The sequence below is a fragment of the Cibotium barometz genome, chromosome 8, assembly GCF_041138505.1.
Source record: "Cibotium barometz isolate CiBa-2024 chromosome 8, ASM4113850v1, whole genome shotgun sequence".
NCBI lineage: Eukaryota > Viridiplantae > Streptophyta > Polypodiopsida > Cyatheales > Cibotiaceae > Cibotium > Cibotium barometz.
In genome coordinates, this window is record NC_141053.1 from 8,395,116 (window position 1) to 8,411,917 (window position 16,802).

The 16,802-nt window shown below is 44.4% G+C and overlaps 1 protein-coding gene across 1 annotated transcript in view; it reads left to right on the forward strand.

Moving 5' to 3' along the window:
* ABCF3 (general control non-repressible 3) overlaps positions 1-16,802 on the forward strand; it is a 77,438-nt gene that overhangs the window by 12,457 nt on the left and 48,179 nt on the right. The window contains exons 5-7 of the mRNA XM_086801270.1: positions 14,717-14,959; positions 15,200-15,328; positions 15,511-15,612. Of these exons, the coding sequence (XP_086657396.1) occupies positions 14,717-14,959; positions 15,200-15,328; positions 15,511-15,612 (474 nt within the window). The remainder of the gene's footprint in view (positions 1-14,716; positions 14,960-15,199; positions 15,329-15,510; positions 15,613-16,802) is intronic.

Genomic DNA, 16,802 nt, shown 5'->3' on the forward strand with positions numbered 1-16,802 from the left:
TGTGACCCAAGTAATGGATCTTAGAAAGGAAAAACTCACTCTTCTTAGCATTTATGAAGAGTTGGTGTTTCCTTAATTCTTCAAACACAATGGTCAGATGTTTGATATGCTCTTGCTCATTTCGAGAGAACACCAAAGTATCATAAAAAAATGTGCCAGTAAATCTGCGGTGTTCTCGGAAGATGCGATCCATAAGCCTGTTAAATGTAGCTGGAGCATTGGTAAGACCAAAAGGCATGACCAAATACTCATAAAGTCCAAATTAAGTACAAAAAACAGTCTTATGCACATCTTGAGGTGCAACTTTGACTTGATAATATCCACTCTTCAAGTCTATCCTGCTAAAGCATGAAGCTCCTTGCAAACGATCCAAGATATCATCAATGCGAGGAATATGAAAACGGTTCTTAATGGTTATTTTGTTAAGAGCCTTGCAATCAACACAAGAACCATCCTTCTTTTGAGTAAGGAAAAGAGGAGAGGAATACGGAGATGAACTAGGCCGAATAAGACTCTTTTCTTAGAGCTCATTCACTTGTGTCATGATCTCTTTTGGTGGCTAGCACTAACTCTGTAAGCCGGCCTATTGCGAGGAGAATTGCTAGGTATGAGATTAATGATATGATCCTCAGGTCTTGGGGGTGGCATGCTAGCCAGTAAAGACTCTGCAAAGCAATCACTAAACCCACGAAGAAAATTCAGCCTGCTTTCATCTAGAGCATCCACATTATTATGTTCTATATTATTAGGTTCAAGTGCTCTAAACGTCCCAGTAGTTGGCAGAACTCCAACGTGGAACCTTCCACCTCGGAAGACAAGTCTCGTGTTCAGTCTTAAAGGCAAGCGTGTTATGGTTATATCCCAGCATGCACAAGCTTGCATCATTACCTCGGTGGCTAAAACACAGTCTGCCTCTACGATTCTAGCTTGTGTGTCCACTCAAGTGTTGACACTAAGTGGCTTAATTTCTGGTTGTTCCAGTACTATTCTAATTCACAACGGATGTTCTTACAATTTTGTGGCCATAGTGATGATGCAATGATTGATGGTGAGTACCACTCGCAGTATCCACACTTATGAGATTGAGTTGGCAAACGGATCGGGATTTAAATGCAACACAATGGCTCCTCGACTTTCCTTTTGCATTCACCAATATTGTGATAAGATGGATTTTGAGGTTATGCCTTTGTCCCGATACGATATGATCTTGGGTCAAGAATGGCTATATGATATATCAGTATGATCCTCTCATCGATTTTCGTAGCCACACTTTACAGTTTGTCAAAGGTGGTATGGACATCGATCTCCAAGGTGTTCGTGATCAATCCTCCACACCAACCTTGTCCGCATTATAGGGGAAGCGGTGGGTTCGAAAAGCCGGTTGTTCTTCGACACTCTTAATGGTTTTTTCTACACAGGAGACGATGCCTGACCTGAATTCCAAGGTGGTATATTTGGCTCAACCCTTCTTTGCCCCACATTTGGATTTGTTTTCTGCGGAACTCCCTCCAGTTTTGTCTCCTCGACGCGGTTTGTTATGTTGCATGTGAAGCGATTTTGTTGCGGAGATTATTGGAGGAACTTGGTTGTCCTCCTACCGGATCTACTCTTCTTTGGTGTGACAATCAGAGTTGCATCGCCATCGCCAAAAACCTTGTGTTTCATGCTCGTACGAAACACATTGAAATATAGTATCACTATGTTCGTGAACAAGTTCTTGCGGAGATTTGCGTTTGGAGCATTGTCCTTCAGTGGGGAATGCTGCAGATTTGTTCACCAAGCCAGTTTCTCAGGCTTCCTTGGCTCCTCATCTTCAGCTTCTCGGAGTATGTTCAACATCTGGTGTTGAGAGGGGGTGTTAGCACATTCATCCCCAGTTTCTGCCCATATTTGGTCTCTTTTGGTCCCTTTTCATGGCCCTTGATTGTGGGCTGGCCATCCCTTTTTTATATATTTTTCTGGGATTTTTCCCAGCTTGGATGTATTTTCCCCAGTCGGCCAGTTTATCATGTCCAGTCGGCCAGCCCTCTTACCTATAAATAGGTGGGTTGGCCTCTCACTTTTCCATCTTGCCTAGTCTTTCTTTTGCTCTTATGAGACACTTGTTGTCTCTTGCTTGGGACTGTATCACTTCAGTATATTCAGCATCATTGCTCCATCTCTATCTCTCTCTCTCTCTCTCACTCTTGCACTTTCTACTCAGCACACTCTAGTGCTTATTTGCTTCCGCTTTTTGCACTCATTCAATATGTTTCTTTTGTTCGTGGCTCATCGATATAAAATAGTGAAATCAGTTTTTCCAAAGTTACGACCACGTTACTATGGTCCTTTTTGGATTATTAAGAAAAATTCTCCTTTGAGTTATAAGTTGGAGTTACCACCTTCATGGGGAAAGATTCATTTGACTTTTCACATAGCATGGATCAAGAAGTTTGTACAAGGAGATTCTCCTATTCCAAACGTTCCTGATTATGTTCTAGATATTGAAGATGAGCATATGATCTTGATTGCAGAAAAGATTCTTGATGTACGACAGAAAGAAACTCGACATAAGATTATTACAGAATTCTTGGTACAATGGAAAGATTTGGATGATGCAGATTCAACTTGGCAAAGTGGTAAAGATCTACAACGATACCTAGAATTACTTCAAGAGTTCTTTCGTCAACAACAATTACTTCTATAACCTTGGATCTTATTTTAAGTGGGAGGGAATGTCACGATACTCTTAGTCATTGAAAGGATACTAGTGAAGGGTCACACCCTATCACATGGGTCATCACCAAAGGACACGTCGCTTCAAATGGACACATCTATTGATTAAAGGACACATCTCTACGTTCTAAGGACATAACTATTCATTCAAGAGTCACGTGAATCCTTTCATCAGGGATGTGCCTCTTCATTTGTACCTCTTTAGGCCTTATTAAAAAAGGCCTTGTATCTTAATGCAACAACACATAGCTTTCCGTTCTAAGCATCTTACTCTTCAGTGTTAAGTATTTTAATCGTCTTAAATCACTAATAGACGGAGAAGTCCTCACACACTGGATCAAATGCTTTGCGGAAATCCACAAAGCACCAGTAAACCCGTTGGTGTCGTGGTCTGGCCTCTCTATGATGGCTCGGAGGGTGAAGATGTGATCCAAAGTAGAGAATGACGTGTGGAAGCCTCCCTGCCGTGATGCTCCGTGCCCATGTGTCTCTGCTTGCTAGTGTGTTGAGCTCAAACTCAAGAATTGACCCATAAAGTTTAGCCAGTGTGTGGCCAATTATAATAGTCCTATAGTTGTTGGGGTCCATGGGATATGGGCTAGGAGGGGTGCCAGGGCCTCCCCAACATGGGAGATGTGCTCTGGCAAGAGGCCCTCATGGTCCCGTGATCTACCGTTTTTGAGTCTCCGGATGGCTAGGGTTACCATGTCGGATGTGAAGAAGGTGGATATGACAGTGGTGAGGGATTGTGCATATGTGTGCCATATGGAAGGAGATGTGATGGGTGTGGGTGTGGTTCTTTCTCTCGGATTTTCTTCTAGCCCTCAGTACAGTTCACACCTTTGAGAGATTGGTATAAGTTCTTGTATTGGCCTTTAACATGTGCTCGTTTCTTACATTTGGTTGTGTATTGGTTAATCCTTTGAGCATCTCGCTCTCGGATTTGGCCAGTTGCAACCTCGCGTAAGAGACGCTCACGTGTTGTGCGGCATTTCTCGTCATACCAATCGTTCTAGGGCATGGTGCCGGTGGGGGGGCCTGGCGGTAGATTGGTTGGTGGATGGAAATGCAGCTATGGCAGAGGTGTGTAAGATTGTGGTGAGCTGAGAGGTGAGGTCAGCTAGTGGGAGATTGGGGTCTACATATGTTAGATGTCGCTAGAGATGGTTGGAATGAGTCGAGCCCCCATCATGGTGGAAGTGAATCTGGGTGTAGTAGTTGGGGTCTACATATGTTAGATGTTGGTAGAGATGGTTGGAGTGAGTCGAGTCCCCATCTGTTAGAAGTCATCTCCTGTCTTTACCAGACACCAGGGCCTCTGTTGTGGGTGTGCCCGCCCTTTGTAGGTGTTTTCTCATTTTTCCTCACTCCTCGTATTTTTCCGCATGATAAAGAACTCCTCACTGTCCACATAACCCTGCACATGAAGCCTCAGTTTCCCAATAATAGGGGTGACGGGTTCTGCATACCGAGGACAAGCCATATTAGCCTCATACAAAGGCCCCATCTCTTCTGCGCGGATCCCCAATCTGCCAGCCAAATCCGGTGAAATAAAGTTGGCTCTAGCACTTGTTTCAAAGAAAATCAAGGCATTCTGATCTCTCACTTTGCCCCATGCCCTACACAACTCAGTCTCTTCACCACCTGGCTGTTCCCCAACAAGATCAGGAACTAACCCTGCAGAAGGCTTTGGTTTCTTAGACTTGGACTTCCCTTTAGTGTCAGAGTCCTTTTGGGACTTATGCTTGGGACAATGAAAAGACAGATGTCCCTCCTCAGTACAGAAAAGCACTTCCTAGCATCCATCAAAGCGTGTCTCTCCTCAGGAGTTCTCTTGGGCATGGGTAACTTCTTATACCGCTTCTCTATAGACTCTTTTGCGTCACGCGAAGCATGCCTTGACTTTTCAGATTTCTTGCTTGTGCTTTTACTTCCTTTAAATCCAGATGAGACTCCAGTGAGTAACGCATTTGCCGTCATAGCATTCTCTATCATCTGTGACAATGTTGTTACTCGAGTCTTTATGCAATAGTCACATACTTCCTTGGGCAGCCCACAACAATACTTCTCAACCTGCTCAGACAAAGGCACTGCACGATAAGAAGTAATTGGGAGTAAAGCTTCCCAAAACTTCTTATTATAATCCTCAAGATTTTCACACTTCGATGCATCCAACTTGTGCCATGCTGTCATTACATCCACCTCAAAAGTAGATGTGAGCCACATGGAAGAGAACACTTGTTTAAACTGTATCCAAGTAGATGGTGCTATGCCTTGCAAAAGAAGAGTGGATCACCACTGCAATGCATTGCCCTTGAGATGAGACAAGTCGTAGCTTTTCTCACCTTAGAGGATTCCGTGGAATTTCCACCAGAAAAAGCAGCATCAAACTGTTGTAAAAAGGTAAGTGCCTTTAGCTTGTCTTTGGTCCCGCTAAACGTGTCAAATTTCACTGCAGCTTCCCCTTCCTTATAATCCTTTGCCTTACCCATAGGTGTTAGATTATCGTAAGGAAGTGGCTTCACAAGATTGCTACCCCTAGCATTCATGCCCATCATAGAGTCAATATTACCAATTCCCACACCTGGCATACCATGCATTCCTGTTGATCCCCCCATGTTTCCAAACATACCACTATGCATACCGGGTTGCATGCCCCCATACATGTTTCCTTGCATTCCGGGCTGCATACCACCATACATATTCCCTTGCATACCAGGCTGAAAATTAGCTCCAAAATTCCCGTGCATTCCCATGCCTCCCTGAGGGTATCCCCCAGTCATTGATTGGAACACGGAACCACCGCCAAAATAGCCTGGATGCATAGACTGTTGTGGAATAGGTGGCTGTCCGAAAAAGGAACTCTGTGGGTTTGCACCAAAAGTGTTCTGCATGTTGGGAAACGGTCCAAAAGCAGAATCCTATGGGAAGGCACCACTATTGCCCTGAGGTGGGTTCCTAGAACGCTCTTTCGTCTTCTTCTTCTTAGGTTCAGAAGGGGCTCTCATAAATTCAGCAAACTTCTCACTTTGTGTGAGCTGCATAAACACATCCACTGCACCTGCCAAATGAGCTTTAAACGGGGCATCATCTTCCTCTTAACTTGGCATATCTTCTGGCTGCGTTACATCCTCATAACGTGCATCTTTTGCAGCCTGTTCTCCTGCAAGTATATCCTCGGATTTATATCTCTTAGGAGAGGTTTCTTGCTCTTCCTCATCATCATAAAATTAGTCATCTTTTGTGTTTGACATCCTGCTGAAATTTTCAGCAATGGCTTTCCTCGAGACAACCACGAGCTCACCCCCTTAAGAAAGTTGATGATGGGTCCCGGCAACGGAACCTTGAAACTGGTCTCTGGTGGAAACCAAAGTGCTGTAGACTAGCAGTCACCTATCCAATTGTAGTCTAGACAATTAAACAAATAAACAAGAGCTAGAGTGCTCTAAAACAAAAAGGAGAACGTCACCTGTTGGCCCCAAAGCTTGGCGCCCCTTTCGGTACTTCTTTATTCAATTTCAATGGAAAAGCTTAACTGAGTACAACAAAGCCAGTCAAGGAAAAGAAACTTGCATGTCCAATCTGGCAACCCTCAAGAACTCTTAGCATAGAGGATACACACACAGATTTGTGTCCCACAAAAGCAACACACTGCTGTCTCCTCTAATCAACCAAGACAATGCAATAGGGAAGCCTTGAGCACGCATTTCCCAAGTATGAACAATTAACTGTTTATCTTGCTCACTCACCACCATGCCCACACTTGTGTTGTACCAATTTCACAGGGTCATGACAGTGTCTCTTGTCAATTCAGCAAATTACTTCTTGTATTGAGCATATGTCCATCAAATCTTAGTGTATTTAAGTGTATTGATTAGCGTTGTGTTCAACCAAGTTACATTGGTATTAGAGCATACGGTTCTCTTTCACTTCTATTGTGAGAGACGATCATCGTGAACACTAACTATCTCTACACTTAGAACATTATGGACAGCCATACAATGAGTGTTGGAGATGCTAACACAAAAGGGAGGGACAATGAAATGCATGCCTCCAATGCTTTACAGGATAAGCAAACTCAAGTGGTGCACAATAGGGAACATGAATATGTGGGACAGTCATCTCGTGGCAAAGAGAAGATGTAAGAAGAAGAGTCTATAGTCTTGATGGTTGAACTTACTCGTATGCAGGCTCTCCTCCATTCACAACAAGAAGAATTGAATCTCTACCGCCGCGAGGATCCATTGGTACATGACCGTTTGAAAGCTAAGAAAGCTGAATCTTATATGGATCATGCAATGGCAATGGCAATGATTGCTCAAGAGTTGCACATGCAACCGAGGGATGCAGCACGTGCATACTTGGCTCGCACCGGGGATGCCTATGCAGAAAAGGCAAACCATTCCACATGTCTTGGAATCCCCACAGGTGCCCGAACAAGAACTAATGTCTAAGAGGATGAATCTCTATCCTATGGGAGAGGAATAATCGGCGACTTCACGCCATGCAGGAATACCTTATGTAGCCCGTGAAGGACACAATGTTTATGGCAATGGTCAAAATGTGTGTGAAAAACCATTGTCGGCTGAAAATGTACATGGACAACATATGCAACGTGGGCTGTAATTTTCTGTTGGTGCATGTATTCCGTGTATCTCTCATGCCACTCATACCTTTGAGTGTGCTCGTGATGAGGGAGAAGCTATGGTTGAAAATGTATCAATGCATGTTGAGGGGTCAGCCATGCCTCATGCTTATAAGGCACATGTATCTATGCCTTATGCATCACCTTTTGCTCCTAAAATGATGCCAGTCATCACAGGGGTTGTCCCAATGGACAAACATGCGGGAAAACATGTTGAGATGCAGACACATGCATCAAAGTCTCGTGACTTCAAGGCCGGAGATAAATCTGTGAAGTTTGACCCATATCATGGGGAATATGATGCATCAAAGGCACTTGCTTTTATTGCCGAGTTTGATATTGCTTTCAGTGCTGAAGATTTCACTCAGAAATCCGTGATCCGGCATGTAAGCATGTTTATGAAAGGTACTATTGCTCATTGGTGGCTCACGGAGAAGCTCTCACCGAATCTTGTTAGCTCATGGGAAGAGTTCAAGGAGAGGTTCTATGCTTAATTCTTGCCTCCCAATGCATTGAATGAGATAACAATGAAGTGGGATTGGGTGAGAAGCAAAATGAGGGGGAATCAGTGAATGCGTATGTACAAAAGTTTTGGAAAGTGCTTTTGGAGGTGTCTCCATTTATGCATATCACTGAGGCGAAAAGGAAGAGAAGGTTTAATCGGGATTGCAACTCGTGTACAAAGCAGGACTACAAATGTATCCTTGCCATCGAGCAATTGGAACTCAAATTGAGTCGATCCAATAAGGCTAAACTCTCATTTCAAGGCAAAGAGAGGGCTGTCGAAAACTTGCAAAATATGGACAGCCAGTTAAAAAGGACCAAAACCAAGATAAAAATGGTCCAAAGGCTGAAAATAGCACTACCAAGAAGCGTCCCTTCAAACTGAGAGACTATGGTCTCACTCCGGAGCAGAAAAAGCAATATAAAAGCGAGAGGAAATGCTTTACTTGTGGTAGCACCGAGCGTATTACAAAGGCATGCCCAAACAAGAAGAAGCGTGATAGTGCAAATGCATCAAAGCCTAATGTGCATATGGTTCCGGATGTGCAGGGAAACACTTCACATGATAGCAAAGACATGGTTGTATGTAAAGTTTGGGGACAGCTTAAGGATCAGCCCGCTTTGTTCATGTTTGATGATTGTGCAAGTGAGAACTTCATGTCTACACAGATGGCACTTGCTTTGGGTATTGAAGTTGAGGACATGGGTCCTCAAATTGAAGCAGGGGTTGTCTTTGCTGGTAGAGAAGTGCAGGTCATGCCTATTATTGGGAAGTTGCACATACACATTCAAGGCTATGTGGATCATGAGGATTTTCTTGTGGCGTCTTTGAATGGCTGTGATGTATTGATCCGTGCAAGGCTTACAAGACCAACAGGATCACCTTCAGGCATAAAGGCCGAGAGCATGTAATTGATGTTGGTGAAGAGGGTGATACCATTCCCCTTTTATCTCATGTACAAGTTAAGAAAGTAATGAAAAGAGTGTTTTTGCGTACTTGATTTTCGTACGGGATCATGTTGAGGAAAATAATGTATATGTAAACACTCTTAGTAATGATAGGTTGAAATTCTTGCAAGAGTACAATGATTGTTTTGTTGATGACTTACCAAATGAGTTGCCACTTGTACGACCGGAAGATCATCGCATTGATCTTGTGCCGGGTAGCTCACCACCTAATAGGCCAGCCTATCGTGTAAGTGCATCCCAGAAAGAGATCATGAAGCAAGTGAATGAGCTTCTTGAGAAGGGTTTGGTTTAGCCAAGCTCTTCCCCATGTTGTTCACCCGTCCTCTTGGTTCAAGAGAAGGATGGATCCTTTCGTATGTGTGTGGATTATAGAGCTTTGAATAAGCTTACCATCAAGAATCGGTTTTCGATTCCACGCATAGACGACATCCTTGGCAAGTTGGATGGATCGGCATACTTTAGTCAAATTGCTCTCAAGAGTGGGTATCATCAAGTGCGTGTAGTGCTTGAGGATGTACACAAAACTGCTTTCAGGACTGCATTTGGGCTTTATAAGTATCTTGTTATGCCTTTTGGTCTTACGAATGTCCCGGCTACATTCAATAGAATGATGGATCGCATATTCCGTCGATACAGGAAATTTACAGGTGTCTTCTTTAATGACATCCTAGTCTTTGCAAAGATCGAAGAAGAGCATAGAGCTCATTTGGCCATTGTTTTCGAAGAACTCCGTAGGCATAAACTCTTCATAAATGCAAAGAAGAGTGACTTCTTCTTGTCAGAGATACACTATCTTGGGCATATTGTGTCCAAAGATGGAGTGCGGATGAATGTTGCAAAGATTGATGCAATTCGGAATTGGCCCGAATTGAGTTCGGTGCATGAGATCCACAGTTTTCTTGGATTATGTCCTTACTACCGTAGGTTCATTCGGTACTTTGCATGGATTGCTTCTCCTTTGCATGATTTGACAAAGAAGAAGGCCACATTCAAATCGACTAATGTAGAGAGGGATGCATTCCTCAAATTGAAAGATGCAACTACTCATGGTCTAGTGTTGATCATTCCGGATTTGCAAAAGCCTTTTAGTGTGGAATGTGATGCATCTGGAAATTGCATAGGAGCTGTTCTAAATCAAGAGGGACATTCCGTGGCTTATGAGAGCCGTAGATTGCATGATGTAGAGCTATCTCTTGGCATTTATGAGAAAGAGCTCTTGGCTGTAATTCATGCACTCACTATATGGAAACATTACCTTCTTGGGGCTGATTTCAATGTGGAGTTTGAGGTATTTTCTTACCCAAACTTAGTTGTCAGAGAAGCATGAGGATGGCCAATTTCTTCTCTATGTTTCATTTTCAGATCTTGCACACCCCAGAGAAGAAGAATGTAGTGGCAGATGCATTGTCACGAAAGCCGTACGTAGGAGCTATCTCGATTGCCTCTCATGGAGACTCGTCTGCCATGCGTGATTTGTATCATATGGATGCTGATTTTGTCGCTATTTGGGCTGATTTGACGGCTGGTCATGCACATGCCTCATATGTGATCAAAGAGGGTTATCTCATGAAAGATAATTTGCCTATGTGTGGTGTCTGACATGAGGCAAAAGGTTTTGGATGAGTACCATGCTCCTCCATATGCTGATCATAGAGGCATAATGCCTACTACGCACATGATTGAGTGGTATTTCTTTTGGCCAGATATGTGGAAGGACATAGAGGCACATGTACGTGCATGTATCACCTATCAAAAGGTGAAATTTGATAGGCAAAAGGCACCAGGTTTGCTTCAGCCATTGCCTATTCCCACGCAGCCATGGGAAAGCATTACAATGGATTTCATTATTGAATTACCACGGACCCAACAGGATAATGATGCAATTTGGACAATTGTGGACAAGTTTAGCAAGCAAGCTAACTTCTTGTCGGTCAAAAAGACCATCAAAGCTGAGCATATGGTTAAAATATATCTTGCATAAGTGTTCAAGCATCATGGAATGCCGAAGTTCATTGTGGGGGATAGAGATCCCAAGACAAGAAGTCTCTTTTGGCAGGTCTTATTTGATAATATGGGCACCAAATTGGACTTCTCATCAGCTTATCACCCTCAAACGGATGGGCAAAGTGAGGTTGCAAATTCAACCGTGTTGGATCTCTTGAAATGCTATGTGGCGGATCAGAAGTCTTCTTGGGAGAAGTACTTACTGCTTGTGGAATTTGCATACAACAACACGGTGCATGCATCTACGGGAAAGGCCCCGTTTGAGATTGTTTATGGTAAGGTGGTTTTGCTACCCATCCTTCATACAAAGGATGAGATATCTGCAATTGATGAGTATGTAAGAGACTTCGATATTACTTTTGCTCAGGTGCGGACAGCCATTGCAAGGTCACAAGACAAGCATAAAAAGGTTGCTGACAAGCATAGAAGTCAATTGGATGTTAAAGAGAATGATTGGGTATTGCTGAAATTTTAGAAAACAAGAGGGTGCATATCCTAAGCTTGCAACCAGGTACTATGGGCCTTTTCAAGTGATCGAGAAGATCAATGAAGTGGCTTTCAGATTAGCATTACCTAGTCATTGGCACATACACAATGCTTTTCATGTGAGTCTCCTTCACACGTATATAGGGCCGGAGCCCGGTGAAACGGTCATTGAGGATCCACCAGAAATGGATGAGCTTGAGGAGATCTTGCAGCCGGAGCAGATTGCGTATCACAAGGAACGCAAGTGTTACACGCGGAAGCTCTGGGAGTCTTCTTTCAGCCCTAAACACTCTTGAGAACCATCTGATGCAAAAACGCAGGTATAGAGAGAGAGTAGAGAGAGAGAGAGGTGCTAGAGAATTCAGTATATTCTATGGTACAAAAAGGTACCTAAATCTGCAGCCATGGGCTGCCTTACATAAAAGGTGGTAACACACCAAAAATCGGTCCCCTATGGGACCCCTAATGACTCAAACCCCTAGAGGGAGTGAATGAATAAAACAATGAGCACTTGGGCTATTTATAGCCCCTTGAAATTCATGGGGAACTGGCCGACTGTTGGTCGGCCAGTCATAATGCTTTAAATGCTTATAAATTGGTCCTCCTCCTTGCGCCTGTTGTTGCTGCCCATATTTGCTGGTTCAGCCGACCATGTCTATGGACAGCCGACACCTCCTGTCCTGCAGACAGCCGACACACTTCTGGCACTGCTGATGTTAGCCGACAGTACTTCCTGGCAGCCAGCCGACTGCATCACCCCTCCATGATCCCAGTTTGTCCTGCTCCAAGTCAACCACAGATGCTACACCTGAGGTTCCTAAATTCTGGTTCTTCTCTTTATCTGGCTGCCTCTTTTGGATCTAGTCCTGAGAATGTCCATGGCATCTATGATGCACATGACAGCAAGCTTGCTGCAGGCAAAGTTGTCAGGCGTTACCTTGTGAAGTTTAAGAACTATCTTTCCATTGATGCTAAATGGGTAGATGAAGAGTACTTCAGAGATTGCCGACATGTGCTTCAGACATATTTGGATGCTTTTCAGTTGCGGACAACTGTTTAGAAGCCAGGGGAGATGTCACCATTTGGCCACCCAATTGCTCCACTCGTGCTTTCTCATCATGTATGTACATTGGACTGGTGTCCATGGTAGTTGTATATGCCGGGGATTGATGCCACTCATGTGATACTGTGGACTTGGCTTTCTGTTGGGACTTGTACCTCTGTGTAGATGCTCGGAAATGCTTGGTGGATTGGTGTTTCATTGGGTCTGGTACCTCGTGTACTTGCCTAGAGCACGTCTATTTTGGTATGGTCTCATGAACGGGGATTGTCCATACCAATGCTGCATTGCATAGCATCTTTATGTGCTTGCTTGCAATTGAAATTGCATGCTGTTTTCATGCTTGCTTGACCAATGTGTAGTTCCGGGTAAGGGGACGTCGGTATTCACACTCCCATACACTCCCAATGATTGAAATTCAGCAAAACAGCTCTTATTTTTGCTGTAATTTTTGGTCTTTTTACTAAAAATCCTAGTCTTTTTTTCTCAAGTTGAACCATAGGGGAAGCTTTCCTAGGGTTTCCTTCATCCTCTTGAAGACTTTTGTTGCGAAGGATCGCAACAAATCGAAGATTTCAACACTCCAAATGCTTCCATCGTGAATACTTCTGCTGTCATCAACTCTACTTGCAATTGGTAAGCTTTGATCCTTAAATATGGAAGCAAGTAGGATCCTTAAATATGGAAGCAAGTAGCAGGAGGGAGGAACTAGACTCCATGATTACATACCCTCTGTGGTGTTCTCTTTTCCTACTTGCTCTCTTGTAGATTGTTGCTACCATTTGTTGGTGAAACAATAGAGAGCAGATGGTATGGAACATGGGCACATGAGAGGGTAGTGTGAGTTGTAAGCCTACACCGACAACCACATTGTTTGCAATACTGTATTCATATGCATTGGTATGGAAATCTGGTCAGAAATGCCCATGACACTATGTACTTGATTCTCCCAAGATCAAAATACTTTATTTGAGGGAGGGACCGGCTGTTCCGGCTCATTGTACGTCTCTTGTTAATTCAGCAAATTACTTCTTGTATGGAGCATGTTGTCCATTAAATCTTGGTGTATTCAAGTGTATTGAATAGCTTTGTGTTCAACCAAGTTACACGTGGACCCAGTGCATGAAGTTGCCTCCTCCCATACAGGAGAGCTACTGGTAGGCCTTAGAAGCATGGGGAACAGTATCCCCAGCATCAACTTAGCCATTTCTTTGGAGTGGCAGACCTCTCTTGCATCATCCCGTCCCGTGACCTAAGTGGCGTTTTTATTCAAGCATGACATCCCCTTGGCGATCATCGGCATCAGAGAGGGTTGTCCCCCTTTCCCTTCATGGTGGGCAGTCACGGCCAACGGGCCGTCTCCTGCTGGAGGGGATTGCCACCCAAGCAGCAAATGAGGACAGTCGGCCTTTATGACCACTGATGGCCTGTCTACCCCTCCCCTCTCGAGGCTGCAGACGATCCCTTGTGGCATGTGTGGCTTTGGGAGAATCGGTCATTGGCGGCTCTGGTGGGAGCCAAGTGGCATTGGAGGGATCCCACAGCCCCACCAAAGCACTCTTTTTGGAGTACTCGGCTGGAGTGGGCCAGCATATCCAGCTGCATAAGATTGACAACACGCGCGCCCATGGCCTCTCTTTCCCTTCCTTCCCGATTTTTAGAGCAGGCTTTGGGATAGCTTCGGACCGAGGACGATCACATTGTAACATTGATTGGTTACCCACAGGGGCCTCTTTTGTTGGTAGCCCACAGGAGCCTCGCGGTGGCTTGCGATTACTGGCTGCCCGGCCTGCTGTTGGGATCCTCAGGAGAGCTATTGACATTGTCTGAAAGCAAAAGAAGTTAGGTGGCAGATCCTATGCCTCTTCACTGTGACTCGCAGTACCTCCAAGACTATCACTTGGGGGACTATCGCCTGGAAGTGGGTTGAGCACTTCTCTACGGGGAGACCACCGTCACTCCGCCGGTGGAGGCATTGGATGAACCCCATCGACATGCTCTGTAGTGGCGTGCAACGTTTGGTAGGCGTCTCGGACCAGATGTAGCAGCGCTGAACCGCCGTCCTGCCCACGCAGAGCCAGGGACGATGGACGATGGAGTTATTTGGCACTACGGGCCTTGACTGTGGCTACTCCCTTCCTCAGCCCCTCCCCTTCCTCTTGTTTTGCTCCATTGTATTCTTTACCTCTCCAAGGATTGTAGTCTATCAGAGCGCAGATGTCTCCGTTTTTTAGAAGGATGTTTAATAATGCAACTCTTGAGAATAATTAAAATCCCTGCTATGTTTACTTATGGTGGAAGTTTCTTGTATTGCATTTTTTTTTTGGCTTCAGAGGGATGGCAACTCAGCTGTTTCTACATCTGGAACTTTTAATCATAATACCATCAAGTCAAATGGAGTGTCTGCATTACAACAGAGCTTCAAAAATAGCAACGGGACAACATTTGGGGTCCTAGAACAAAAAAGTATGGAACATGATAAGGATTCTGTTTCCCAAAGGTTGGGGGATATTTACAAGAGACTGGAACAGATTGATGCATATTCCGCCGAAGCTCGGGCAGCCTCCATCCTTGCAGTAAGATATCCTTCATGAATATTGTTAGCATGGCAATAAGCTAGGCTAGTGATCCATATTACAACTTGTCCTTGTTTTGAAAGCTTGTTTTAAAAGATGAAAGCTTCCTTACCTTTTGTTATCCTGGGAAATCATGAGTGGTGTTGAATTTACTGGGTTCAGAACAAGAAAACTTTTAGGTTAGATTTTCCTTTCTGAGGCTGATTCGTTCCGAATTCGACATGGCTTTTATTTTTGAAGGGCCTTAGTTTTACATCAGATATGCAACATCGTCCAACAAAGACATTTTCAGGAGGATGGCGTATGAGAGTGGCCCTCGCACGGGCCCTGTTTATTGAGCCTGATTTGTTGCTACTGGATGAACCAACTGTAAGATTTCAGAAATCTTGTATTTTTCAGGCTTTGTTGAAAGGTAGATCATTTTAAACTAATGCTATGCCACGGCACTTGTAAGGCTGCATTCTGATGGTTTCAGCTGGATTATAAGGCTTGGCATATTTTTCATTTACATGCTGTTCATGAAGCACAAATGTCTTTAACATTTTGTGCAGAATCATCTGGATCTTCATGCTGTATTGTGGCTGGAATCCTATCTGGTGAAGTGGCCAAAGACTCTTATCGTGGTGTCACATGCAAGAGAATTTTTGAACACGGTAGATACTTGTTTTGTTTGTTCTGCTTTAGATTTGGAGATTGTATACCTAGTTATGCACGCGGGCCATGCCATTCTTTCAGCTAGAATTAATGGGATGGTTTTATTGAAAGAGTTGGTTGACTTGATAATGACACAGATACTCCTGTAAGTCCTTGGCTGCCTCTGAAAGTGCATTATAAATCTTGAGCAAACAAAATTTTAAAGCGTAAACATTCACTGCTAAAGTATTAAATTTCTGATACTTTTTCATGTCTCAATTCTTAAAATACAAGGCTAGAGAAACTTTCTAGTTCATTCCATCTATGACCAAGGCAAGATATGCTTATTTTTTTCGGGAAAAGAGATCCTTCTATTAGTTACCGAGCAAAACAGCCATAATGGCTAAGTACAAACTCAGCTCCATAGAGGGGAGTGAGAATCAAGAAAACCGAAGAGGGAAGGATGCTCGTCTCCCCCGGCTGGCCACTCTGGGAGGAGAAGGCTATCTCGTACATTTTGTTTGGGGGGGGGGGGGGTGGGTGGGCAGCCACACAGGTCTGTCGTGCCAAGTGGGCTCACCACCACTGTTAGTGAGAAAGGGACTGTGACGCCAAATCCTCAGGAAGGCCTTGTGGCGCTTCTGCATGTGGTGGGAGCCACCCTGAAGTTTCCCCCACTCTGTCTACGGAGGGTATGAATGATATAGAGCCAGATGTTTGGGATGGACTCCGCTGGTGGGACGAGGGTGCACTTGATGGCCTTGCTACAACGAGCTCTCCAAATGTGCCATGGAGAAATACTGCGAAAACTCTCCCATCTCTAGCTGGAACCAGGAGTCCAATGATTAGTGGAGGGCGTTGGAACTGGTATTGCAGGAATAGGGAGATGAGAGACTTGCAAGGCAAGTTCCCCACCCTCCTCATATGCCATGGTGGCCTTGGCTTGGCCTTGGTGGCCCAAGCAACTGTCCCAAGTAACTGTGCGGGAGGGGGTCTGGTCTGTGAAAATGCGGAGCATCTGCTGCCAAACCTGTTGAGCCTATCCCAAAGGCAATGACGCTGGGACTCCTAAAGATGGCCACACCTTGAATAGACTGCTGGCCTACCTCTTATGGCTAGCCAAGTGCCAACCACTAGGCTCTGATGTGCCAGCTGCCACAGAAAGTGAGTGAACTTTTGCAGCCGAAAACTCACCCACAGCCTCTTCCAG